Source organism: Gobio gobio (assembly GCF_949357685.1).
Source record: "Gobio gobio genome assembly, chromosome: 21".
Lineage (NCBI taxonomy): Eukaryota > Metazoa > Chordata > Actinopteri > Cypriniformes > Gobionidae > Gobio > Gobio gobio.
Genome location: NC_137117.1, coordinates 28033351 through 28060673, shown reverse-complemented (window position 1 = coordinate 28060673; position 27323 = coordinate 28033351). Strand labels below are relative to the sequence as shown.

Here is a 27323-nt window from a genome sequence, read left to right as displayed (position 1 = left end):
TTTTTAACCGTCTTGTGCTGGTCTGCAACAAGCCAGTCATTATGTAACGTTTGTTGAAAAGGTCACACCGAACGTGGGCGGAAGTACCGCCCCATTGTTTCAAAGTGTGGAGAAGGAGGATCGTTCAAATTTTATTGTATGTTGAATGACATTTATTATTTAATTTATCATTGTTTTACCTGTTTTGTTAAAAAAAGCGTTTGTATTAATCTTTGAATGTTTTCTTTGTAAACAATGGGCGGTACTTCCGCTCACGTTCGTCGTGACCTTTTCAACGATCAATTGAGGTTAAAAAGTATATACATTTGAATATTTTTTTTAGAAAATGACAGATCGTTTTGCTAGATAAGACCCTATTCCTCAGCTGGGATATTGTTCAACATACTAGTTAGGGCCCAAGCCCTGAAAGGGCGCAGAGCCCTATTGTTCTTCCTCAGATTATTCTTTGTTTTTTTTTTTTTTTTTTTTTTTTTTTTTTTTTTCGACTTCTCGGGTACTTTTGGGGCACTTAACATGCTCGAAAACTCTTGAAACTTCGCACAGGCGTCGGAATGCGCGGCCATCAGAGCCGGGCTGAAGCTGGTACCCGGGCGTGGCAGGGGGGCTCGACAGCGCCCCCTTAAGTGGGGTCTGAAAACTTGGTCCATATATCAAACACACTTGCACGTACATGTATGAAACTCGGTACACATATAGACCTCATCGGGCCAAACAACTTTCGTGCTCATAGTTATGCGTCAGCCCAACAGGAAGTGAGCTATAATCGGTTGTTCGGAAAACCCATGCTCTGGAATTTAATATACTCCTCCGAGGCCATTGTTTCGATCATCGCCAAACTCGGTCAGCATGAAGAGAACATATCCAGGATGCTAAATTGCGAGCGGATTTTTGATATCTCATACGGTTTGGCCGTGGCGAAGCAACGAATTTATGGCGAGAAAAGGGAAACAGGAAGTGTGTTATAACGTCAGCAAACATTGACTGATTTGGATGAAACTTCAGCTGTGTGTTCGTTGTAAGAGGCCGATCACATGGATATGACTTTTATGAGTCAAAGTTATAGCGCCACCAACTGGCAGCAGGAAGTGTATCACTTTCAAAAATGCTTTGAATCACCATCTTATTTTCACCAGATTTATTTAAAACTTCATCAGTATAATGTGAAAACATGACAGATAGAGACGTATGAAATGGATTCCTGAAATTTCAAATACTGTTGCCATGGCAACGTGTCAAAGTTTAATAATCTTTTGGCTGTTTTGAGGCTCTTAGCATGCTTGAAATTGCTTGAAACTGCTTGAAACTCAACACACACATCAGAGATGTCAGTCAGTACACATTGGCAAAGCATCAGAAATGGGCGGGGATGAGGGCCTCTCTAGCGCCACCTTTTGACAAAAGTGGGGGGGTTAGTTTTATCTTCAGTCACCAAACTCGGTACATATATTGTTCTCTTTGAGCCGGACAACTTTCTAATTTACAGTCATTAGCTCCGACCAACAGGAAGTCAGATATTTTGGTTTTAAGGTGAATTTTTGGTTAAATCGGGGTCTGAGTTTTTACGTTCTCCTCGTAGGCGATTTATTCAATCTCCACCAAACTCGGTCAACATGAAACAAAGATACTGAAGATGCTAAAATGTGAACGGATTTTGGATATCTCAAACGGTGTTGCCATGGCGAGGGATTAAATAAGGACAAAAAAGGGGAACAGAAATTGTCTCATATCTTGTAAAATCATATTTTGATTTCAATTAAATTAAGATTGTATGTTTGGCAATTGAACTTAGATTAATTTTAAATGACTATACTATTTTTCAGATGAATATATATATATATTTTATAAATATTTATTTGTATAATGTATTGCGCCTGTGTGTGCCCTCCCCTCAATGAACACAAGATGGCAGCATTGTGTTAGTTTTGAAACAGGATATAAAAAAAAACATTCCATCTCTTCAGGGATTTGTGTGTGTGTGTGTGTGTGTGTGTGTGTGTGTGTGTGTGTGTGTGTGTGTGTGTGTGTGTGTGTGTGTGTGTGTGTGTGTGTGTGTGTGTGTGTGTGTGTGTGTGTGTGTGTGTGTGTGTGTGTGTGTGTGTGTGTGTGTGTGTGTGTGTGTGTGTGTGTGTGTGTGTGTGTGTGTGTGTGTGTGTGTGTGTGTGTGTGTGTGTGTGTGTGTGTGTGTGTGTGTGTGTGTGTGTGTGTGTGTGGACTGGTAATCCCTGATGTTGGGTGCTGCCCCTTTAAGGACGTTGTTCCGGTGAGCCCAAGTGATGTGATCGTGCAGGAAGAAGTGCAGGGAAAAACAAACTGAACTTAGAGAACTGAGTGAGAAAGCCATGTTGATCTCAAATGAAGATTTGAACATTTAATAATTCCAGCTAAAACTATTATCTTACATTATATTCCCAGCGTGGTGAGTAGTGTTATGTTGTTTAAGTGTTGTGATGGTTTGTGTATCACTATGAAGATCGCTATTTGCGATTAGCGCCTAAACGCCTATATGTTATATATTTGTTTTGTTTTAGACATTTACAGTTTGTATTGCCTGTAAAATATGTTGCATTTAGTTAAACAAAGTTTAATGCTTAGTACACAAAGCTGATGTTACAATGTTTTAGAAACGTATTTGGTGATGTGAACATTACTAGATAATAATTGTGAATTGTTTTGTGTTTGCAGTTTGACCACACACGCACACACATAAATGTGCACAAATACTCAACTAAAGTACCACCAAACTCGGTCAACATGAAACGGAATGACTATACTATACTTTTTTAAGACCTTCTCAAAATATTTAAAGACCTCATCGGCGATGAGAACTACTGTTGAGCAATAAAATAAAAATATATAATCATAAGCTATAACAAAAATATATATTAAATTAGGTGAGTGGATAGTTAAAAAAATTTGCAATTACAAAAAGTAATTCTTGAAAAAACATCTCTGGACTAATTTTATAAAATCTAAAAATGTTAATGAAAAGGTACAAATTACTTTGTGTTCTTATTAAATACATTTATAAAAAAAACTATTTATATTTAATTTATATATGAATGTAAATAATTATATGGGCCTACACAAATAATATAACATTTCAAGATTTATAGTTTATTGTAAACGTAATGTGCAGCTCTGTAAAGGGGCAACAAATATATGATAGATACGTGAGAACAAGATTTTTTTTAATCATCTTTAAGTGCACAAAACTATGAAAATATATGAAAGCGTGGCACAATGCGCTTATGCGCATCCCGGGTGCAGAATGATGCGCTTAAAGCAACATGGAGTCAGAGGGCGCAGTGCACCGCGAGTGCACATTAAAAAGTTCACGGCATAAAGAGACGATGAGCGTTGAGCGCACAAATCCTAGTCTACTATGTATATCGGTCGGTTTCTTCACAGTTTTAAATTCCGGTTATTGTGCGTGTGATGCCTTGTGTTGTCACCCGGGTAGGGAGCACAACATCGTTCAGAAACCGCTAGATAAACTCCAGGAAGATAAATTATTTTATCTGCATATCAAGTATTACAACGGGAATATATCATCTTGGAGTGAGCTTTACCGAGCAGCTGACTGACTGTAACCAAACATGACGCGCAGTTTGAATGCTGAACGGAGAATGATGGACAGCTACAGAGGAGGAAAGACATTCAGCTATGGAATGGCTTTAGATGACTTTGTACTAGCAAATCATAAAATACTAATAATGATTGCTGAAAGATCATGTGACAATATATATTTCTGATGATTATTTAATTACCACGACATGCCTAATCTGAGCAAGTGACTGCCTGTCTTGAGTTTTGTCGACAGACGGAGGTGGCACGAAATGTGACGGATGCGGCCGCTATGCAGGAAAAACCATAGAAAAACCCTGCGGTCATTGTTTAAACTCATCCTACTCCAACCAGGAGTCCGCAAATTTACATTTCCCCATTTCGGAGTCTGTTTCGCAACGTGTGGAGGGCGACACATCACCTAACTGCGCATTTCGCAAAATACGTGACATCACCCATAGACGGTGTGCGCGCCCGAGCTGATCTCACTGACATATCACTATTCAGACAGGACTAGTTTTTGTAAATTATATTTGAGTTACAATTCTCATCACCCAACATCTGTGATTTCAAATATATTCAAAATAATGTTTTCAGAGATTGAAGTAAAAAAAAACTTTCTCCCACCATTTAGATTCTATTTCTTTTTGTTGTTAAAATCTTGTGAATCTTGTTCAATGTGCAGATTGCCTCTCTCTCAGTCCTTCCCCTCCCCCCTCACTCTCAGGCTCACCCTTAATGTGTGTGTGTGTGGGGTCTCTCTCTCACCCTGTGAGTTTGTGTGTGTGCCTTTCTCTCTTGATGATGATAATTTACCCCTTTCATATCATAGACTATCACAAATAACTATCACTTGTGAATAAGTAAAAAAAGAACTATACAAATACCTTGAATTAAATACTGGCCTTCTGGACTTATAACATTTTGAGCAGGAAAAGATAACTTTTCACATATTTGAAAGAGATCTATTTCATCCCATGACATTAAAAATCATCTACATTTAAATTACATCATGGGTGTGGCTTGTGGTGATAGTGGCACCAGCTGCTGCAGTAAATGTGACATATTCGAGCGATTTAAAAAAATTATCCTGTTTAAATGCATATTGCCTGCAGTGCACAGTTAAGCTGATGCCACCGGCGTGGCGGTGCCACCGGCTTGGGCCCGTCATCGCTGCTCGCAGCTTTAATTACAATTGAAGTCCATTGTGAGGAGAAAAATACTGCAATGTTTTCCTCAAAAGACTTTCTTTTCCACTGAAGAAAGAAAGACATGGACATCTTGGATGGCATTGGGGTGAGTAAATGACCTGGAAATGTTCATTTTGAGATGAACTAATCCTTTAATGGAAACGATTTAAGTAAAAACAATCCTCCATTATTTAAGCTTGCCCTTTGTGTGAACATTGAGATCCATTTATCCTCCTAAGTGAAGAAAAACAGCTACAATGCTTCTTATTTACAGGCCTAACCAAAATGTTTTAGGCTTTATAGCACCTTTCCAAAGCTCAAGGACACTTTAAACATGTAAAACGGCATATAAATTACTGTTCAAATGTCTCCAAAAGATTTTCATTTCAAATAAATGCTGTTCTTTTGAACTTTATATTCATCAAAGAATCCTGAAAAACAAAATCACGGTTTATGCAAAAATATGAAGCAGCACTGTTTTCATCTTTATAGTAATAAGAAATGTTTCTTGAGCAGCAAATCAGAATGATTTCTGAAGGATCATGCGACACTGAAGGCTGGAGTAATCACAGGAATAAATTACATTTTAATAGGAAACAGTTATTTAAAATTGTAATAATATTTCCCAATATTAATATTTTGTACTTTATTTTTGATCAAACAAATTATGCTTTGGTGAGAATAAGAGACTTCTTTCAAAAACAAAAACAAAATCTTACGGCCCTGAAACTTCTGAATGGTACTAATGCAATCACCAACCTTAGCAAAGCTTGGCTTAAAAAAACATACTTTTTACAGTACAACTATCAGTTATATTTATTATTCCAGTGAATAATGTCTAGACATACTAATGAGCTGACATATTAATATTAATATTAATATTTCTGTTGTGTATTGTTTTGACAATAAATATTCTGGAAAAGAGATTACTCACCTTGCTCACAATCAAATTCCTCTACAGTGGAGACGAAGTGAGGTCTGGAGTAAAAGTTGTGAGGTCCTGGCTGCTGAAGGCCGCCCAGGCTGAAAAATGCCCTGTCACTGGCAGCACACGAGGAGAACGCTCTGCGGCTGGGGATACATGGGTACCGCGTCCAGCTCTTCATCTCAAGGTCGAAGGCCTCGAATGCGGTCACTGGCAGCTTGCCTTGACGCCCACCTGTCGAAGGGGAAAGTAAGAAGAGGGAAGGAGGATTAAATTGAAGTGTGTGTGTGTGTGTGTGTGTGTGTGTGGGGGGGGGGGTCGGTATCTCTCTGATACGATTCAGTCAGTGTGTCACGTCTCTGTCCCTGCAGGGAGCCAGTGTGTGCACGATTACCACATGTCACGACTCACTGACAACGCTTTGGTCTCCTCAGACAAGCTGACAGCCTATATCATTGGGTCTCTGACACACACACACACACACACACACACACACACACACACACACACACACACACACACACACACACACACACACACACACACACACACACACAAAAACACACACACACAGATATAAATATGCATCTAACAGCACATCTACAGCCACTAGTGGACGTTAACAAGTATTTTTACTTTGTTACTGTACTAAACATTTTAGTATCTGTTCATCTGAGCATTTTTATTTTGGGAAACTTTTACTTTTATTTCACTACCTTCCAAAGCATAATATCGTACTTTTGACTTATTTCTACATTTCATTTTGAATTGAAGCAATAGTCACCCACTCAGAGATGAGATAACGCTGTCCGATTCTCTCCAATTAACCTGTTAAAAATCGGTTCACAAATCGCACTGAATGATTCATTCGTGAATTAGACTGATTCGATTGCATCTGTTCTCGATTCAACAACTCACTGATTCAAATGATCCGGTCAGAGCGAGTCTCCAGTTAACAATTGACTGAATTCACAACTCTGACTCAAAATGAGCCAAAAACGGGAGATCCTCGGAGCTTGAGTGTACAAATGACTAATGGCGCAAAAAGTACATTTTAGGATTTAATATTGTAAATGAAAATCATATTTAGGTCACAACTGTCAGTTACTTGTGAACTAAATCTGCTGTTTATAAAGGGCGAGCTGTTTTAGCCATGAGATGCTTGAATGTGAATATGCCCACATTTGTGTATTACCGTCTGAACGGGTAGGTTTTACGTAAAATATAACATTAAAGTAACGAAAATGAATGCCCATACATCTTCCCCGCATTGCCATAGCATTTTAAAATGATGTTAAAATTATTATGTTTGCATAGCGAATATCTCTTAAAATGTTAATGCATTTTGCCCCGTGTGATGTTTTATTGTAACCTATGTTTATATTTGTCAAAACACATTTAGATATAAATTTTATAAAATTATAAAATTATAAAATTGCTAAATAAATAAATAAACATCCATCAAGCAGTACTTTAAATACTTAAGCACTTTAAAAAAGTACTTTTACTCAAGTAAAATTGAAAAGGAGTACTTAACACTTTTATAGGAGTAATATTTTATTTGGATATCTTTCACTCAATTACTTGATTTGTGTACTTTGTCCACCACTGCCTACAGCCATACACAGGCTTGAATGTAAAAACTAATTTACATTTATTCATTTAGCAAATGAGACGAAGGTACATGACGCTTCTGACTACAACACAAATGATCATCCAAAGGAGACAGAAACATATACACATGCAAGTAATGAAGAACTAGAAAGCCACATTAGGACACATCAATGTTGTCAGCTAATGGTTTTGTTTCATTACATGAATGCATTTGGCAGACACAAACCAAAGCAAACCCATGGTCTTATCATTGCTAGAATTAGACAAAAAGGCTAAAAGCTCAACTAGACTGCTCAACCACAATTAAACAATCACAGAAAGGAAAAATTATTTATGCACTTTCACCAAAAGTGACATTTCAAACCAGCTCTTCATACTCTACTGCTTAGTCTACACAGGAAGTAGTACCGGAGCTGTCAACTTATTAGTTATTACTTATTAGCCACTGTGTTGCTTTCTATATACAAGCAGAATGGTGTTTGTGTGTCCCTATTTCATCTCTCAAGATTAATTATTATTTCATTAATAAATCAAATGATCTTATTTCTCTAGTCTTGAGGTCACGTGAACATGGTGTTTTTGTATGTGGAATATGTATGGAAGTAAAATAATGCAAAATGTTTTTGAAGCAAAAAAGCTTGTTGCATTGTACTACTTGAAAAAATATGCATTACATTAACCATGCTTGCATATTAATGCATTGCATGTTTTTAGGGCTTGCATTTTTATGGGCTGAAATTCAACCTGGTTGAATGTTTATAATTTATAATATTTATAATATTCGACAGGCAATTTTCGCTTTACAAATTCGCATCCACAAATTCAGTGGTTCAAATTCGACAGAAAATTCAACAGTTCACATCCGGGAACTGCAGGAATAGCAGTAGATTACCGAGCATAATCTCCATCTGCTGTTAGTCGGCCTCACCAGCAGGTGGTGTAAGCGGCTGTTGATGAAGACCAGAGCAATGTGTAGAGCATTGACTGTAAAAAAAATATGGACGTCACCCATAGGATTCTGAAGAGCAGTTTTGAAGCGTAAAGTAAGGATGAGCTGGTCGGTGCTATCTTGGCAGCGCGTCATCGCGCGTCACTCCCAGACAATAGAAAATGGGCAAAGAGGCGGGATGACTAACAGACAGCAGATAAATGGCTATCCACCTGTCACTCAAAGTGGCCACGCCCTCAATTATGCAGGACTTTCAGGGTTTATATAATGTAAACCAATGAGTTATAAAAAAAATTCACCACCCTCACAGTTGTCATGCAGGGCAAAATTAGCCGTATAGACCAAAACCACAATTTGTACCAGGCTTAAACATGTTTTTATCTGCTGTAAAGTTGGGCATTTTAACATGGGGCACAATGAGATTCTGCTCCCTTCTGGAGCCTGTCTCTAGTGGCCAGTTGATGAATTACAGTTTAAGTCACTTCCGTATTGGCTACAAGAGAAACTGCGGGAGGTTGCCACTTGGTGTAGAGCAGGGGTCTCAAACTCCTTTTACCTGGGGGCCGCTGGAGGTAGACTCTGGATCAGGCTGGGCCGCATCAAGTATTACACATAAAAAGTGTTTCAAGTATTCCAAAAAAAAGTAGCACAACTGATCCAATCTTCTCAATCTTTATTATTAACAGTTCTTCAACATGAATGTTTCTTCTGAACATGAACTGTTCCTCTGAATTTGAACTAAATATAGCCTATAGAAATTAAATCGTGTAATATGAAATAATGAATGATTTTAATTTTATTTTAAATAATAGACTAATTCACAGCAAGTCCGTAATCAGGTCAAACAGAACAGTGAGCGAAATTCTAGGTCTAATTCTAGTTGGGAAATAATCTTTTTGGGACTATTTGTAAACAATATTTGCATTAAAGGTCCCATGGCATGGCATTTTTCTATTATTTTATAATGTTTCCTGAGGTGTACTTATATTGTTAGTATGACTTTTACATCATAAAATGTCATAATTTAGAAATAAAAGGCATTTTTTCAATACTGCTGTTTGCCCTGTGGCTGAATGCCCTGCTTCAAGAGGCGTGTCTGCTGTGAGACTTCAGTAAAAACGCCCACTGTTGTGATTGGCTGACATCTTTGTATTTTAAATGAGCGGAGGGGGCGTGGTTTAACTTGGTCTACGAGGCACGAGCAGGCACGAGCTGCTGCCAGAGAGACGGATGGACCTGAGTTCACTTCACATCAGTTCTCAGCATGTCTGAACTGTTGTAGTTACAGCATATACTTCAGGTTATTAGTCTATTTCTAGTCGGAGGGACTGTCACTCATGTCAAAAAGTTAGTAACTTTAGTAAATTATGGATCAGCGCTGACTGGAGACGCGAACCGTTTAGAACGATTCAGTCCGATTTGGTGAACTGATTCGGTTCACTAAAAAGAACAGGTTCAAAAGAAAGATCGTTCGCGAACCGGACATCACTGACGTACCAGAGACGGAGCTCAGCGATCGCTAACAAAGTTATTTATAGTACTTACTGAGTTGTGAGAGCGCTGTCTGTCAGCGCGAGTTTATTGTGTTTGTATCTGAGAGTTCTGAATAAACACGAGTCCCAGTCACACCGAGTCCGTCTTCATCATTATTACCAACTTTGTAACACATGCAAAGTACCATTACAGCTGTCGAGATGAACGAGTTAAAAGTAAGTGTTGATAATAGCATTATTTTTAAAATAAAATAAAAGCGTCAGTGACGCGCGTTGAGTACACAGCGCAAACAAAGACACAACAGCAGTAATCGAATGTAATCCAGTTTATTGTGGGGCTAGGCTGGCTAGCCCGAATATGCTCACGCTTACCCCCCGTCTGCTTAATCTCACGCCGCGTTTGGTCCCTCCGCTGTCGGCCAGATGCAGTACTGGGGGTCGGGGATGTTGAAGGCCAACGGCACAATTTGAGAAACTGCCAGCATTCACTCGTTCACAACCCATGATCTCTCGAGCGTTTGCATGGGCGTGCCAGATTCTCTGGGCGGAGGAAAGGGAGGTAACCGTTCCTGCTTGGACGTCAAACCAGGAGACTTCAGGATTGGCTCGTCTGGCCTGTCATTTTCTCAAAGGCAGAGAGAGACAGCCAGAACTCGGGTTTACACCGATCAACATTTCTATCCACTTGGGGACAATATTCAGGCTAGGGGAACTCATATTAATGTTGAAAAACCTCATAAAATGAAAATTTCATGCCATGGGACCTTTAATTTGTCAAATATATTATTAGTCCCGATAGTCTTCGCATGAGTGAGTGAATAAATACATAGATCCGCGAAAGACTTTTGAATTCTCTATTGGTCTGGTGGAAGAATTTTTGTCAACCGTGTCAAAGGTTCCGGGTTCTAATCATCCGCCCTATAGTTTTTCTTCATTAAAATCAAAGATGTTCATCAATGATTGTATAATAAGACCATGGACACGTTTGCACTTTGTTTTGTGATTTCACCGGAAAGAATAGTCTCTCTCAGCAACAGCATTAAGCGATAGATTGATGCACTCGTCTGTGTGTGAAGACTGAGCAGTGGTGTGCACGAGACGAAAGAGAACGTTAACCCCGCCTACTTTGATTTGATTGGCCATCTCAATCATTTTGACATTGACGAGCGCTGTTAGACCACATTCGTTTCAACTGTCTGATCAGCTTCGTTCGTCTGTTCCTGTCAATCATGCGGTGTCAACCAAATATACTGCACGAGGGAGGGGCGAGCCAACTCTCTCTCTCTCTCTCACACACACACACACACACACACAAAGGAGGCAGCAAGCGCGACAAGCGCTGCACACGCAACGATTCAGCAAAAAGGTGCTTTTCAGAACAACGCGCGGGCCGCACTAACACTAAACTTTGATGTCAAGAAAGGGGCCTCAAAATATCATCCTGCCCCTGACCCCTGGTGTAGAGAGAGTCATTCATTCATTAAATGGAGTCATAGAAATGGAGCAAGTGACGTATTTGTGATGATTATCAGGGCCAGTATGGAAAAAATGATTAAGACACAAAAGCAGTGTTTACATTTAAGTCTTCACGGTTACTTTTGTACATGTAAGCCTCTCCCGCACATAGATAGCACATTTAGGGACCGTCTCTAACGTTATGTGTATACATGTTTCTAACTTCACTAGCATTTGAAGAGAATGACTTACAGTCATATAACCAACTGTAAAGTGTTCATGTAGGTGTCAGGCATGATGCACAACTTTTTTTTTTTTTTTAATTAAAGAAATTAGAAACGTGTATACACATGATGTAACTTTAGAGACAGTCCCTAAACGTGTGGCTATCGTCCAATATCATTGTCAAGCCAACTTTATGCCAGTATCACTGGTAAATGCTTAGCGTGAAACTTTTCCCGTTATGTTCATATTCTGAGTCCACCTGCTTGCCTGTAGCCTATATGCGAGGTGCGAGTTTGGTCTTTTATATCACTGTATTAAGCTACGTTAAGTGTCCCGACGGCAGGGGAATCCTGGAGTATGGCGTATTGAGGAAACCCCCAGTATTGCAGTACAGCGCTGCGATATAAAGTTAAGGAAACTAATCAACCGAGAGAAATATATGTCTACCTCAGCTGTAATGTTTGATCTGTACGTCTACGTAAGCATCGGGGAATAACATTATAATCTCGTTCACGGTAGAGAAAGCTGCTTACATGTACAAAAGTAACCATGAAAGACTTAAATGCAAACACTGCTTTTGTGTCTATATCAGCTTTTCCATATACAGGTGCTGGTCATTTGATTAGAATATCATCAAAAAGTTGATTTATTTCACTAATTCCATTCAAAAAGTGAAACTTGTATATTATATTAATTCATTACACACAGCCTGATATATTTCAAATGTTTATTTCTTTTAATTTTGATGATTATAACTGACAAGAAAATCCCAAATTCAGTATCTCAAAAAATTAGAATATTGTGAAGGGAAGGAAAAGATGTGGTAGAAAAAAGTGTACAAGCAATAGGGATAATCGCACCCTGGAGAGGATTGTGAAACAAAACCCATTCAAAAATGTGGGGGAGATGCACAAAGATTGGACTGCAGCTGGAGTCAGTGCTTCAAGAACCACTACGCACAGACGTATGCAAGACATGGGTTTCAGCTGTCGCATTCCTTGTGTCAAGCCTCTCTTGAACAACAGACAGCGTCAGAAGCGTCTCGCCTGGGCTAAAGACTAAAAGGACTGGACTGCTGCTGAGTGGTCCAAAGTTATGTTCTCTGATGAAAGTAAACTTTGCATTTCCTTTGTAAATCAGGGTCCCAGAGTCTGGAGGAAGAGAGGAGAGAAACACAGCCCACATTGCTTGAGGTCCAGTGTAAAGTTTCCACAGTCAGTGATGGTTTGGGGTGCCATGTCATCTGCTAGTGTTGCTCCACTGTGTTTTCTGAAGTCCAAGGTCAATGTAGCCATATACCAGGAAGTTTTAGAGCACTTCATGCTTCCTGCTGCTGACCAACTTTATGGAGATGCAGATTTAATTTTCCAACAGGACTTGGCACCTGCACACAGTGCCAAAGCAACCAGTTACTGGTTTAAGGACCATGGTATCCCTGTTCTTAATTGGCCAGCAAACTCGCCTGACCTTAACCCCATAGAAAATGTATGGGGTATTGTGAAGAGGAAGATGCGATATGCCAGACCCAACAATTCAGAAGAACTGAAGGCCACTATCAGAGCAACCTGGGCTCTCATAACACCTGAGCAGTGCCACAGACTGATCGACTCCATGCCACGCCGCATTGCTGCTGTAATTCAGGCAAAAGGAGCCCCAACTAAGTATTGAGTGCTGTACATGCTCATACTTTTCATGTTCATACTTTTCAGTTGGCCAAGATTTCTAAAAATCCTTTCTTTGTATTGGTCACGAATACCTATTACTTGCTCCATTTCTGTAAATCCATTTAATGAATGAAAGACTCTCTCTACACATTGCTCTGGTCTTTGTCAACAGCCGCTTGCACCACCTGCTGGTGAGGCTGACTAACAGCAGATGGAGATTATGCTCGGTAATCTACTGCTATTCCTGCAGTTCCCGGATGTGAACGGTCAAATTTTCTGTCGAATTTGAACCACTGAATTTGTGGAAGCAAATTTGTAAAGGAATATTGCCTGTCGAATATTATAGGTTGTATTTTTAAACAAAATTAATATTTTGCAAGTGAAATCTGAGAGGTGAATATGGACTGTGTGAAATGTTTTGAATTGAAATATTCACATCATAAATATACAACCATATTGATTTTATAGGCCATAAAAATGCAAGCCCTAAAAATAGAATGCATTAAAATGCAAGCATGGTTAATGCAATGCATATTTTTTTCAAGTAGTGCAATTCAACAAGCTTTTTTGCTTAAAAAAAAATTGCCATTATTTTACTTCCATAAATATGTCTGAGGAGCGTTTTATTATTGGGATTTTAAAACTGCAGAGAGATGATACAACAATGAGCTCTTCTCAGTGATAACACAAGAAATGTGTTAGTTGGACTTCTGTGAGCGTGTAGCTACAGTAGCAGATATTAGCCACAGCAGACAGCACATTTAATGTGATGAGAATGAAAATGAGGCTGTGATGGATGGAAGATCATGTTATACCATTGTGCATCTGGGTACAAATCATTCAGCCGATGAACACTGAATATATGGTCACAGTGGACAAAGTAATCTGGAAAATCTCAATAGGATCTTAAAATGCGACATACTAGATGAACTGTTCTTTCTATTTCATCTGATAATAATTTTTCACTTGACATTATCTGAGTCAAATTAAATATGGCCTCTACCTGTCAGGGTTCTGTCACTTCTGTCTAGTTTATTCATGGTTTTGTGACAGAGCCCTGACACTCCTGTATTGTTTGTCTTGTCTTGTGTGAGCGCGCAGCTTTGAGCATGCTCAAGCTGCGTGCTCTTCTGTCCTTGTGTTTTGTGTGCGGGCGTGGTGTTCGGATCCCAGCACTTCGGTCTAGTTTGGGTTTCAGTTTTGTGTTGGGATTCGGACATTCATGCTCCGCGTGTTTGTTTTGTCATGTGAGCGTGTGCTCTTCTGTCTGTGTGTTCTGTGTAGCACACGGTTCATGTTTACATCGGCCGTGTGCTTTCATGTTTTGTCTTATGTTGTGTAGCACGTGGTTGGTGTTTTTCACTGGCTACGTGCTACGTCATGTTGTCATGTTGTCATGTTTTGTGTGAACATGCAGCTGGTGAGTTCTCATTAGCTGCATGTTCATGTCATGTTTGGTGTGAGCACATGTCTTGTTAAGTGTTTCTTTGTGCCATGTGCTCGTGTCCATTGTCTAACCCCGCCCACCTTGTTTCCTGATTATTGGTTAATTTGCCCCACCTGTCTTCCCTCGTTACCCTCCTTTGTTTGTTCCCTATTTAATCTTCTTGTGTTTGCAGTCCAGGGCTGAATCGTCGTCGTATGTACCTCCTGTTTCCCTGCTCCCTTCAAGTCAAGCCAAGCCTAGTCAAGTCTGTTTTTCCCCCTCGGGGTAGTTTTGTTTTTGTCTTGTTTTATTTTATTATCAATATTAAAAGCCCTTATTTCTGCATTCTTGAGTCCTCGCTCCTTTCCCTTCACCAACCCTGACAGAACGATTCAGCCAAAATGAGGACTCAGCAGAAGAAGGGCTCACCCCATCCACCAGCCTCCACTGTCTCCAGCCCTCTCTACCAGCACATGCTCCAGTTCAGGGCCTTGAGCTCCCTTCACCAAGAGGGGGCTGATCTAAGAAGGTTTGCCCTGGAATTCAGCAGCGCTGCTGAGGGTCTGGGGTTCAACGACGCTGCTCTCAAGGACCTTTTCAACTACGCCCTTGATGAGCCCCGTGACTGGTGGGTTATGAGAGCGCTGGATCACCTGACATTTGGGGAATTTGTGGAGTTTCTCTTTCACCAGGTGACTAAGTCAGCCATTGATGCTGCAGCTCCTCCAGCGGCGGCTGTCAGCACTTCAGCTCCTCCAGCGGCGGCTGTCATTACTGCAGCTCCCCCAGAGGCGGCAGTCAGTGGAAGCCCCAGCCCTCCGATGAAACGGAGTAGGAGGAGGAAAAAGAACCGGCCCGACTCAACTGTCTCCAATCCAGTGGGGGCAACACACCCTGCAGGTTTGCCCATGTTGTGTGTGTCCGCTGCAGGTTTGCAAGAGTTGGCCGAAGACTCTGCAGCATCCACAGAGGCGGCTGTAGACGCTGCAGCGCCCCCGGAGGCAGCCGAAGAGGCTGCAGCTTCCCCGGAGGCGGCCTTAGAAGCTGCAGCACCCCCAGAGGCGGCCGTAGAAGCTGCAGCATTCCCAGAGGCGTCCGTCAGCACTACAGTTCCCCCAGAGATGGCCGAAGAGGCTGCAGCTCCCCCGGAGGTGGTAAGCACCCGACCACCGCCTCGTTCTCGGAGGAGGGGGAGGAGGAGGAGGAAGAAGGCTTCCTCCATCCTACATGGCCCAGAGGCCATCCCAGAGCTTGCTGCCAGCCCAGAGGCGCCACCCAGGCGTCTTGCCCTGCCCGCGCCACCCAGGCGTCTTGCCCTGCCCGCGCCACCCAGGCGTCTTGCCCTGCCCGCGCCACCCAGGCGTCTTGCCCTGCCCGAGCCACCCAGGCGTCTTGCCCTGCCCGAGCCACCCAGGCGTCTTGCCCTGCCCGAGCCACCCAGGCGTCTTGCGCTGCCCGCACCACCCATTCGCTTTGCCCTGCCAGCCACAGCCCCTGACCCGAGGCCGGTGAGGTCTCCGGCCCCTGATCAATGTCTGGTATTGACTCTGTCTCCTGTCCTGCATCCGGTCATGCATCTGGCTCCCGTCCTGATTCCTGTGAGGGGCCCAGTCAGCCTTCCAGACCCGCCAGAGCCCGCCTGGCCCGTCCGTCTGGCACCACCCTGGCCTTCAGCCAGGACTCCTGACCCGCCGGAGCCTGCCTGGTCCGTCCATCTGGCACCACCCTGGCCTTCAGCCAGGACTCCTGACCCGCTGGAGCCCGCCTGGTCCATCCCTCCGGTCCCACCCTGGTTGTCTTCCGGGGTTCCTGATCAGCCGAAGCCACCCTGGTTCGTCCCTCCTGCTCCGCCCTGGCCTTCTGCCGGGACTCCAGACTCGCCTGAGCCTCCCTGGCTCAACCCTCCCGTCCCTCCCTGGTCTTTGCTAGAGACGTTCTGCTCTGTCCTGCTGGCTCTGACTTGGCTCCCCTCCCTCCCCTCTTTGTCTCTGTGTTTTGATTTTCCTGTCTTGTGTTTCGTCTGTGTTTCTGTCGTGTTATCTTGTTCCTGTCTTGTTTTTGGTGTCCCTCGTTAGGGACGCCAGGTGGCGTCCCTTTTGATGGGGGGTAGTGTCAGGGTTCTGTCACTTCTGTCTAGTTTATTCATGGTTTTGTGACAGAGCCCTGACACTCCTGTATTGTTTGTCTTGTCTTGTGTGAGCGCGCAGCTTTGAGCATGCTCAAGCTGCGTGCTCTTCTGTCCTTGTGTTTTGTGTGCGGGCGTGGTGTTCGGATCCCAGCACTTCGGTCTAGTTTGGGTTTCAGTTTTGTGTTGGGATTCGGACATTCATGCTCCGCGTGTTTGTTTTGTCATGTGAGCGTGTGCTCTTCTGTCTGTGTGTTCTGTGTAGCACACGGTTCATGTTTACATCGGCCGTGTGCTTTCATGTTTTGTCTTATGTTGTGTAGCACGTGGTTGGTGTTTTTCACTGGCTACGTGCTACGTCATGTTGTCATGTTGTCATGTTTTGTGTGAACATGCAGCTGGTGAGTTCTCATTAGCTGCATGTTCATGTCATGTTTGGTGTGAGCACATGTCTTGTTAAGTGTTTCTTTGTGCCATGTGCTCGTGTCCATTGTCTAACCCCGCCCACCTTGTTTCCTGATTATTGGTTAATTTGCCCCACCTGTCTTCCCTCGTTACCCTCCTTTGTTTGTTCCCTATTTAATCTTCTTGTGTTTGCAGTCCAGGGCTGAATCGTCGTCGTATGTACCTCCTGTTTCCCTGCTCCCTTCAAGTCAAGCCAAGCCTAGTCAAGTCTGTTTTTCCCCCTCGGGGTAGTTTTGTTTTTGTCTTGTTTTATTTTATTATCAATATTAAAAGCCCTTATTTCTGCATTCTTGAGTCCTCGCTCCTTTCCCTTCACCAACCCTGACACTACCCTTACTGAGGTGGTTCTCAACTGGTTGGACCATAAAGAGAGTTGCCATATACCATATAATTGTGCATTTAAAGGGATAATGCATCCAACAATGAAAATAATGTCTTCATTTACTCACCCTCATGTCATTTCAAACTTTAATGATTTAATTTCTTCTGTGGAATAAAAAATAATATATTTTGTGGAAGGTGGATAACCAGGCGGTTTTAGTTAACATTGACTTCCATTGTCTGGACAATAAAAACCCCACTGAGACAATTATCAAAATATCTTCTTTTATGTTCCACAGAAGAAAGCAAGTCATACAGGTTTGGATGATGAGTAAACAAAGACAGAATTCTCATTTTTGGGTGAATCAAACTAAAAATGATGAAAAATGAATGGAGTAGAACTTGTCTCATTGACATGTTTTTGTTGTTGACATCAAAGGTCCCATGCCCAATTGAACACTGTGATATTTAAGTACTAAGACTTCTGTCACTGGGTAAAGGAGCCAAATCAGGCATATGCCAACATGGACAGGTTGTGGGACATATCCTCATCCTTGAAAACCATGAAAAATAAAAATAAACAAATACAAACATGCAACCCTAAAAATTCAAGAGACCAAAATTGTCAACACTAACCAATTTAACTGTTGATTTCAGTGAATTAAAAAAGTGATTTACTTTTCTACGATAAATAGTTTTGGTTTTGTGTTGGTTCACTACTTGAAGTCCAATGGGTCCTGAAACAAAATCAGTTGTGACTGATCTATACAACAAAGATACATAAACCTCTCTGGAGAACAATGTAAAGAGTACAAACTCTAGGGTGTGTATCATTGTTTATGTATGTGAGAGCTCAGAATGCATCAAAACTGTCACGATTCCAGGTATGCCTTCATTTTTTCCCCTTCTTATTCTTCCCCTCTCGCACGTTCTCTTTCCTTGTCTATGCATTCACAATGTGACTGATCTCCTCCCAGAGTTGGCATTACTGAGAGCCCTCTGGGACAGAACAGAGAGCCAGGGAAAAAAACACACACAAGAGAAAACAAAGGGAGGAGAGAAAGAACCTGTCTGAGAAACAATGCGGAAGAGAGAAGTGATGGAGAAAGGAGGCCAAAAAATGGAAATGCAGTCAAGACAGTAACAGATAGAGGAAAAAGCGTTGAGAACAAGGCAGCGTGTCTCTCTGAGAAGTGAGGCTACAGCAGTCCATTTAAGAGGACTTGTTCTCTTGACCTTTCTGGACATCTCCAATTAACTTCTTTCAGCTCTTTCAGCCTTTCGCCTTCAATCATTAAAGCCTCCATGGTCAAAATTGTGAGAAATTAGCTGAGGGGACGAGGGCAAATACACAAGCAGATTCAACAGAGACGTGTATGGGCGAGATATTGAGCTGAGTGAAGTGAGGCTACTATTGGCTCAGACCCAACCACAGACAGATTTGAAGACAGACGGTCTCTGTGTAACCAGAATCATGCACACTCGCCAAAAAGTAAAAAAAAAGTAAAACACACATCAACACAAAACATCACACAGTAAATCCGTCAGTTAATCTGAATTTAAAAACAAAGAAACATGAGATCTTGAATATGTTACAGGAGGGTCATCAACGTCAAACTCCCCCTATAGGTGGATAGAAAGACGAAGCCGGAACCATGTTACATAATGCATTGGATTTTAAACCTGGCCTATAACAACATAGTAGCTTATATTGACATATGTATACTTATATTTATATAAGTCAAGAAAAGTAGCTCCAATTGCTTAAGAAGTTAATGCTGGTTCTTTATAGAAAGGTGTCAGAATACACAGTGCATCGTAGTTTGTTGCGTATGGGGTTGCATAGCCGCAGACCAGTCAGGGTGCCCATGCTGACCCCTGTCCACCGCCGAAAGCACCAACAGTGGGCACGTAAGCAGCAGAACTGGACCACAGAGCAATGGAAGAAGGTGGCCTGGTCTGATGAATCACGTTTTCTTTTACATCACGTGGATGGCCTGTGCGTCGCTTACCTGGGGAACACATGGTACCAGGACGCATTATGGGTAGAAGGCAAGCCAACGGAGGCAGTGTGATGCTTTGGGCAATGTTTTGCTGGGAAACCTTGGGTCCTGCCATCCATGTGGATGTTACTTTGACATGTACCACCTAACTAAGCATTGTTGGAGACCATGTACACTCTTTCATGGAAACGGTATTCCCCTATTTCCAAACTTAAATTTTTACTTAAGTTCACTTAATATTGTATTAGTTTTAAACACTTTTTTCAGACAAAAATTCAAGACATGAAGACCCCTGTGTTGCAGTATAGAGCTTTTGTGTAAAAAATATGGGCAAGTGTGTTGGCACAGAGGTTTTTCAGTTAATTTCAAATATCAACTACTGGCTCATCCAATGGCGTGAGTTTGAGAACTACACTTTCATTCAAAAGTTTGGGGTTGGTAAAAGTTGTATTTATTTATTTATTTGTAATAAAGGAAATCTCTTATTCTCACCAAGACTGCATTTATTTGATCAAAAACAGTAAAAACAGTAATATTGTGAAATATTACTAAAATAACTTTTATATTTCAATTGAATTTCAAATGTAATTTATTCTTGTGATGTCAAAACTGAATTTTCAGCATCATTACTTCAGTCTTCAGTGTCACATGATCCTTCAGAAATCAGAAATGGTGATTTACTGCTCAAGAAACATTCCTTATATTGAAAACAGTTGTGCTGCTTAATATTTTTGTGGAAACCATAATGCTATTATTTTTCTCAGGATTCTTTGATGAATATAAAGTTACAAAAAAACTGAAATTATTAGAAAAAATTAAGCAAGAGCTTTCTGTCCCTCAATAGACAGTTACGCAACTACCACTTTGACGCTTCAAAAAGTTCATAAAGAGATCGTAAAACTAATCCATATGAATGGAGTGGTTTAGTCTAAAAAGGCAAGGTTGCTTTATATATGATGAACAGATTGAATTCAGGCTTTGATTCACATATAAACAGTCATCAACTCATACATGATTTGTGGTAAACGGAAGCTCAAGCATGTTCGCTTGACATGCGAGAACCAATGAGATTCATTCTTGTGTTACGCAGCTCATTTGAGCTTCCGCAAGAACCAATGATTTTTGTTCTCGCGCATCAAGCAAGTTTGGTTGAGCTTCTGTTTGTTTGCTGATCAATGTAAATGTGAATAAAAGACTAAATTCAATCTATTCATCATATAAAGCAATCATGTCTCTTCAGAAAATTTGGACTAAACCACTCAATTTATATGGATTAGTTTTACGATCTCTTTATGAACTTTTTGAAGCGCAAAGTGGTAGTTGCGTAGCTTTCAACGGAGGGACAGAAATTGCTGAGATTTCATTAAAAATCTTAATTTGTGTTCTGAAGATGAACAAAAGTCTTATGGGTTTAGAACGACATGAGGGTGAGTAATTAATGACAGAATTAGCAGAATACACATTTCATGCAGCTTAAAACTTTCTCTGAGAATGTTCAAGTTTCCATAAATAGAGTCACGTCGCTCTCCTGCCTGCACCAGCGGTAACGATATTAGCACGCACAGTAGGGATTTTATTTTGGGGAGATAGCGTGGTGCATCTGGGTGACATGTGATCGAGTGTCTGTGCTCAGTGATAGACCTTGCGGGGCGCATCTCAAAGTAAATCAAAAGTAAATGAGCATTCTGTGATACAGGCTCATTCCTCATTCTTGGCCCTAATGTGATTCTGCTGCGGCTCTATTTGTGGTCCAGCAATCCGACAAATAACAGAATTAAGTTTCTTAACTTTACTGCTGTCACCAAGCAGAAGATCTTCAATGCAAAACTTTTTCTAAGTGTCAAACTGTATCCAACACATCACAAGCAATACAAAGGCGAGTGGTCCATTGAGGGCAAGTGAGAGAGAGAGAGTGAGAGAGTGAGAGAGAGAGAGAGAGAGAGAGAGAGAGAGAGAGAGAGAGAGAGAGAGAGAGAGAGAGAGAGAGAGAGAGAGAGAGAGAGAGAATAGAGATAGAAAAAAAGAAAGAAAGATGAAGACTTCAAGGAGGGATATAAGAAAAAGCAAGGGTTGCATACAAAGAGACTCTGAATGAATTATTCCCTGTGATGTCAAATCAATGAGTTTAAGCCTAACCATCAAGACAAAACTGTGTCACAGTGTAGGAGGAGAATCAGTCCAGTCCAAGGGGAAAATATCCTTATTTCTTATTTCACTTACTTCACACATTATATCTCAATTTCTAATAATTTTATGAATGGTTAAGTTTTTGAAGGTTTGTAAAGGAGTTGCATTTATCCAATTCCAATAAAATGAATCTGTGCAGAACGAAGAAATAAAATGAGAGTTTAAAGTTACCAGGGAAATCTATAAACATAAATAGTTTAAGTGAACACTTCACTTTAGAAAAATCCCTTTAGTTTTTACTCTATTGGTAATAAAATTCCTTAAAACCATTAAAGCAAGATGAAGTTCAAGATAAATCCATTTATTTTTCCCAGAGGCAAATGGGTGGTGATATTTAGGAGGACACGCACATTAACATATTCTCCTTAATCTACATTCAAGCCATCTCGGCTGAATTCACCACATTTCTATTCAGTATGAGCTGTAAAAATAAACCAAACAAGACTATATAAGAAGTTAAAAATGCAGAAATTGTACTTGCAGAGAGAGAATGACAGCCCAGGTGTGTAACAGTAATGAGGGTGCGTCTGCTTCACCAGGCTGATATGTTGGCATCGGAAGATGATCTTGCCCATCACTCTTGTGTGAGTGTGTGTGTGTGTGTGTGTAGGGAGGCAGTTTTAATGACTTCTCAAAAAGTGACAGGGCAGTTGATCTTTGTGGCTGACCTGAACAGAATGTCTCACAGTGGAGAGAGGTTAGAAAGGACAAATCTGCCAAAACAAGACCCCATATTGACCACTCCACATGCTCATCATACCCATGGGCACTCTGATCAACTATCAAACTTATACATACACAGTCTAACCACTCCACATGCTCAACAAAGTACATTGTAGTTAAGGTATACATTTCTTTCAGTTCATGCATTCCCAGACACACACACGCACACACCACCTAACAAACAGTACCTAAATGGTAAATGACTAACTATTAACCCTAATCTTTACAAAAAGTCTTTGGCACTTAAAAAAAAAAAAAAATTACAGTACATTATATGGGTCAATGACACAAAATAAATATTTTTTTGTGTCTGGCTCTACTAATTATATAAACTAAAAAGTGAGGTGTGACTAACATTCAGGAAAAAAACTGTCTTGACTGTGTCGATGTCAATAAGTCTCTTAAAACATCCAACAATTTTACCTTTTTATGACAAGGCAAGGTTGATTCAGGTTGTAAAATGCTATTTGGTGCAGCATCCCAAAAACATAATAATTTTTATGAATGAATAATTCATGTTTTTCAAAAACATTTGACACCAACATAAATAAGACCACCATTTTTAAAAAGATTTTTCCTTTACATTCTAATGGTCATTCCTATTTTTCATTGACCCATTTTATGAATAAGTATCTTTAAGAACATCCCCAAATAGCTCACATTTAGCTAACTTCTGGGGACAATATTTTGTCAGTAAAAAATTGTATATAATTACTTTTTGCCACACCTGACAATGGCAAGTGACATAAGAAAATGTACTGGCCATAAATGTTTTTTATCAGCCATGAAACATAAATTAATCCTTATTAAAGTAAGAAATGTTTCTCAGTTCTTTTGATGTTTGATTAACATTAAAAACACAGACAGTAGCAGGAATATTAGGCTGCCTTCACTTTAAGAGTTAATGCACAGATCCAATATACTGATACACATGTTTCCTTTCTCAACTGTTTACATTCACTGACTGAGTTTAAGAGGATACGTGTCAAGATGGGCATTCTGACATTATTTTGTTTGAATATGTCTGTTCAACTACAAGACGACGTGAAAGAGAGCTCAATTCAGTATTTGTGCACTGTCTGAGACGCAGATTTCTGGGCGCACGCTTCGGATGTTTGTGCACAGAGTGCGGGTAACGAATTGAGTTCCCTTTGCATCCTCTTGCGCTTGAATATTTAAATTGGCAAGGCAGCAATCGTGACAATACAGCACTGGGCCGTCAACCATTCTGAGCATCGTTCACATTTGTTCTTGTTCTCACAATTTTGCATTGTTACGGCCAACTGGTGATTGACACCGCTTCATATACTCGCCAACACAGATTTTTACTTGCATTTGGGGCTTGGTGAGTGTTATTTTTAGGCCCTGCTTATATATAAAATATACATGAGCAAACATGCATACTCTTAGGGTGTACTCACACTAGGCGCTCTAAACCGTGCCAGAGCCCGTTTGACCCGCGAAGCCTGGTTCGTTTGAAAAGTGTGAGTGTTCCGTTCCTTGCCCTGGCGCGGTTCATTTGGCCGACCCTAGCCCGCTTGGAAGAGGTGGGCCAGAGCACGGTTTGCATGCAGTGTGAGCGCTAACTGTGGCAGAGCACGGAACCGCTGTGCGCTACTGTCATTATGACAACAAACACCAAACTATTACTACTTGGATACACTTTTCGAGTGTAATCAAGTATATTTAGGTTTATAACAGTCCTGGTTCTCACCTTATTGATGAGCATGAATTGTAGTTTGCAGGTAAAGCTGCAAATTCCTCCATCAAAGTCAGCTGTCTCCGTAATAATCACGCTCGGGCACGGTTCAAGGCAACCGTGCCTAGTGTGAGTACACCCTTACACACAAACACAAACATACAGAGTAGCAAATAGCCACTTAGGGTGTGTGTCTCTTTCACTCAGCCCAAAACTGGCCACTGGTGGCAGTAACTTGCAGCCTAAGGCTGTGGCTCTTTTAAAGGTCAGACTGTATCATGGGAACCTGCAGTGTAGCTTTCCATTTAATGCTCTTTTGTGATTTCCAACACTAAGGTAAGAATTGAACAGCTCTGCTGTAGACCGTCAGATCCCTGCAGCATATTGCAGTGCAGATTTCACTTCCCCCCACTGAAAAATGACTCCACTCCACAGTTCTTATCAGCCCTGGCATGGCATGAACAATTACCAGGTGTTGTTACCACATCTGCTGCTCCTGGAGAATATTGTGACACAGTCTGACACAGAAAATAAGATACATTATAATTATTGCCTAGTCTACACAGTCTGCTAAAAGAGCAATGTATGTTTATATATTTATAACACTACCATTCAGAAGTTTGGGGAACTTTTATTTAACAAGGACGCATTAAATTGATCAAAATTGACAGTAAAAACATTTATAATGTTTCAAAAGATTTCTATTTCAAATAAATGCTGCTCTTTTGAACTTTACATTCATCAAAAAATCCTGAAAGAAAATGTAACATGGTTTCCACAAACATATTAAGCAGCACAACTGTTTTCAACGTTGACAATAATAAGAAATGCTTCTGGAGCAGCATATCAGAATGATTTCTGAAAGATCATGTGACACTGAAATAATGATGCTGAAAATTCAGCTTTGACATCACAGGAATAAATTACATTTTAAATATATTAATTTTAAAAAATGTTATTTTATATTGTTATAAAACTATATTTCACAATATTACTGTTTTTACTGTATTTTTTTAATCAAAAAAATGCAACCTCAGTGTGCATATTTTTACATTTTAAAAAAATGTGTCTTACTGACCACAAACTTTTGAACGGTAGTGTTTAAATATACAAAAGCACGATTACTCATGTTACCACCGTCATGTTGCTTGAAAACTGTATAATGTTCAAGTTTAGCAGCAGACAAAATGAGAAGAATTTTTTTTTTTTTTTGCATTTTAAAAAACTATGTTAGCTTGGGATTTGAGCTTCGACTCGCCTTTCACACTAAACAAAAGTTTTACCATTAGACTCTGCTCTATATTTGCCTGCACTTTTTTATTATTTGGTCATGTCTTATTATTCCTAGGGCACCAAGACTGTGTTTCTGACAAACAACAGAATTATTCAGATTAATGAGACAATTTTGTGAGGGCTTACCCAGAACATAGATCTTGTTACCATGCAGGAACGAGAATGCTCCGTAGCGGGGTGTGGGCATGGAGGTGAGGGGCAGCCATTGGTCTTTTGTCGGCTCATACAGCCTCACTGAGGCCTGAGGGGTTGTGTCGGCTCCCATCCCGCCTAATGCATACACCTTGCCATCTGAGAAGAACAGAGAGAAAGAGAGAGAGACCGAAATTAGTTTGAACTCGGTTTCCAAGTCTCCCGCATCCCTTATTAAACAAATTAATAACAAACAAATCAGGAAATGAGAGAGCAGTGGAAGTGAGTCACTAGTCTGAAAAATAAATGTTTTCTCCATGCCAGAGTGGAGAATCTCTAGAGACGTGCTTTTTTTCCCCTCAGCTCCAGCTATTTTAAGGTTTACATAAATTCCACCTCTAAACCTCACAGTCCACATTTGTTCTCTTCCCCTAAAGGACAGAACATTAAAAATGAATGTGTTCACATACAGTAACTGACCCAAACTTTTGAACTTCCACACAAACTTTTCTATTAAAGCTCTACCAAAAGATATAGTATGTTTTTCTCTCAGTCGCTAAAACACATTTATTGAACCCATCTGGTGAAAAATCGGCTTATCCTGGCATGAATTCACAAGCTTGTTCAGGCTGGTTAGTGCTACTTTGCTGATGGTGGACATGTTTAAGAAGCCTGGTGTACTGACAATAAATATATCAAAACTACAAACTTAATGTTACAAACCTCAATATAAAAGAGCCCAATTTACATTTAGAAGGTATGTTGTTCCTCAAAGGAAAGGCAATGACTTCATTCAATACTTATACTTTTCCTCTAATATGAGCACTATCTACATTGTTTGGATCCAAAGCCAAGAACTCATCTGTAGCTATTTTTACAAAGCCCATTCTAACTGCTGTGTGAACTAGTTTGCATACTAATGTTCACATAATGAGAATTGTGTGTTAACTGACGTTGTGAAGACAATGTGATGCTAGTGCTTTCAACACAAGAATGGTGTGAAATGATTAAAATGATTGCGTTTATAGTTTTGAGAAAGTAGTCTGCCTTTGGACTATAATGACTGATATAGATATTCTACCGCAAAGTGATGTCACTGATCACTACCCTGTAACGTGTATACTGCTGATATTTTCCATACCGCGCTAAGTTATCGAACAGGTAGAACAATTATCCCAACCATTATAGATTGATTCCCAAATAACCTACCTGATCTGTCTAAGTTGCTCAGTGTACCCAAACAGACAAATGAAGTTGAGGAATTGACTAACAGTATGGTCACCATTTTTCTCTAGTACATTAGAAACTGTTGCACCCATCAGATTAAAAATACTGCATCATGGTAAAACATTATTACTCAAGCTATCAAGAAGGAAACTTGCAAACTAGTGCGAGAATGGAAACAAACTCATTAAAGAGGTCTTTAGAATCGTGTGGAAAGACAGCATGTCACGCTATAAAAAGGCTCTAAAAGCAGCCAGGGCCGAGCATCGTCTCGGTTACGGATGTAACCCTCGTTCCCTGAGGAGGGAACGGAGACGTAACGTTAGTGACTAACGAATGGGGGTTTCGCTTAGAAGCCTATCAACTTCGAGTTTTGAGAAAACGCCCAATGGCGTGCCAATGCCATGGGGCATGCGGAATTTGCATACGTAGCTCCGCCTCACTGCGTGAGTATATAAGGAAGTACGAGGCAATATCGCATTATGTTACCTGCTTGAGGAGCCAAGACTGAACTCCTGCGTTCCAGGTAGCACAGCTCGAAGTGGCAAGGGGACGTTACGTCTCCGTTCCCTCCTCAGGGAACGAGGGTTACATCCGTAACCGAGACGTTCCCTTTCGTTCAGTCACTACGACGTAACGTTAGTGA

At 40.7% G+C, this 27323-nt stretch overlaps 1 protein-coding gene across 1 annotated transcript in view; it reads right to left on the bottom strand.

Annotated features, from left to right (window-relative positions):
• The window catches only part of klhdc8b (kelch domain containing 8B), a gene marked incomplete at its 3' end in the record, with an annotated part of 182772 nt that overhangs the window by 52240 nt on the left and 103209 nt on the right, over nucleotides 1-27323 (bottom strand). Inside the window, exons 4-5 of the mRNA XM_079801795.1 lie at nucleotides 25448-25612; nucleotides 5689-5913 (exon numbers count right to left, since the gene is read on the bottom strand). Coding sequence (XP_079657921.1) covers nucleotides 5689-5913; nucleotides 25448-25612 — 390 coding nt within the window. The remainder of the gene's footprint in view (nucleotides 1-5688; nucleotides 5914-25447; nucleotides 25613-27323) is intronic.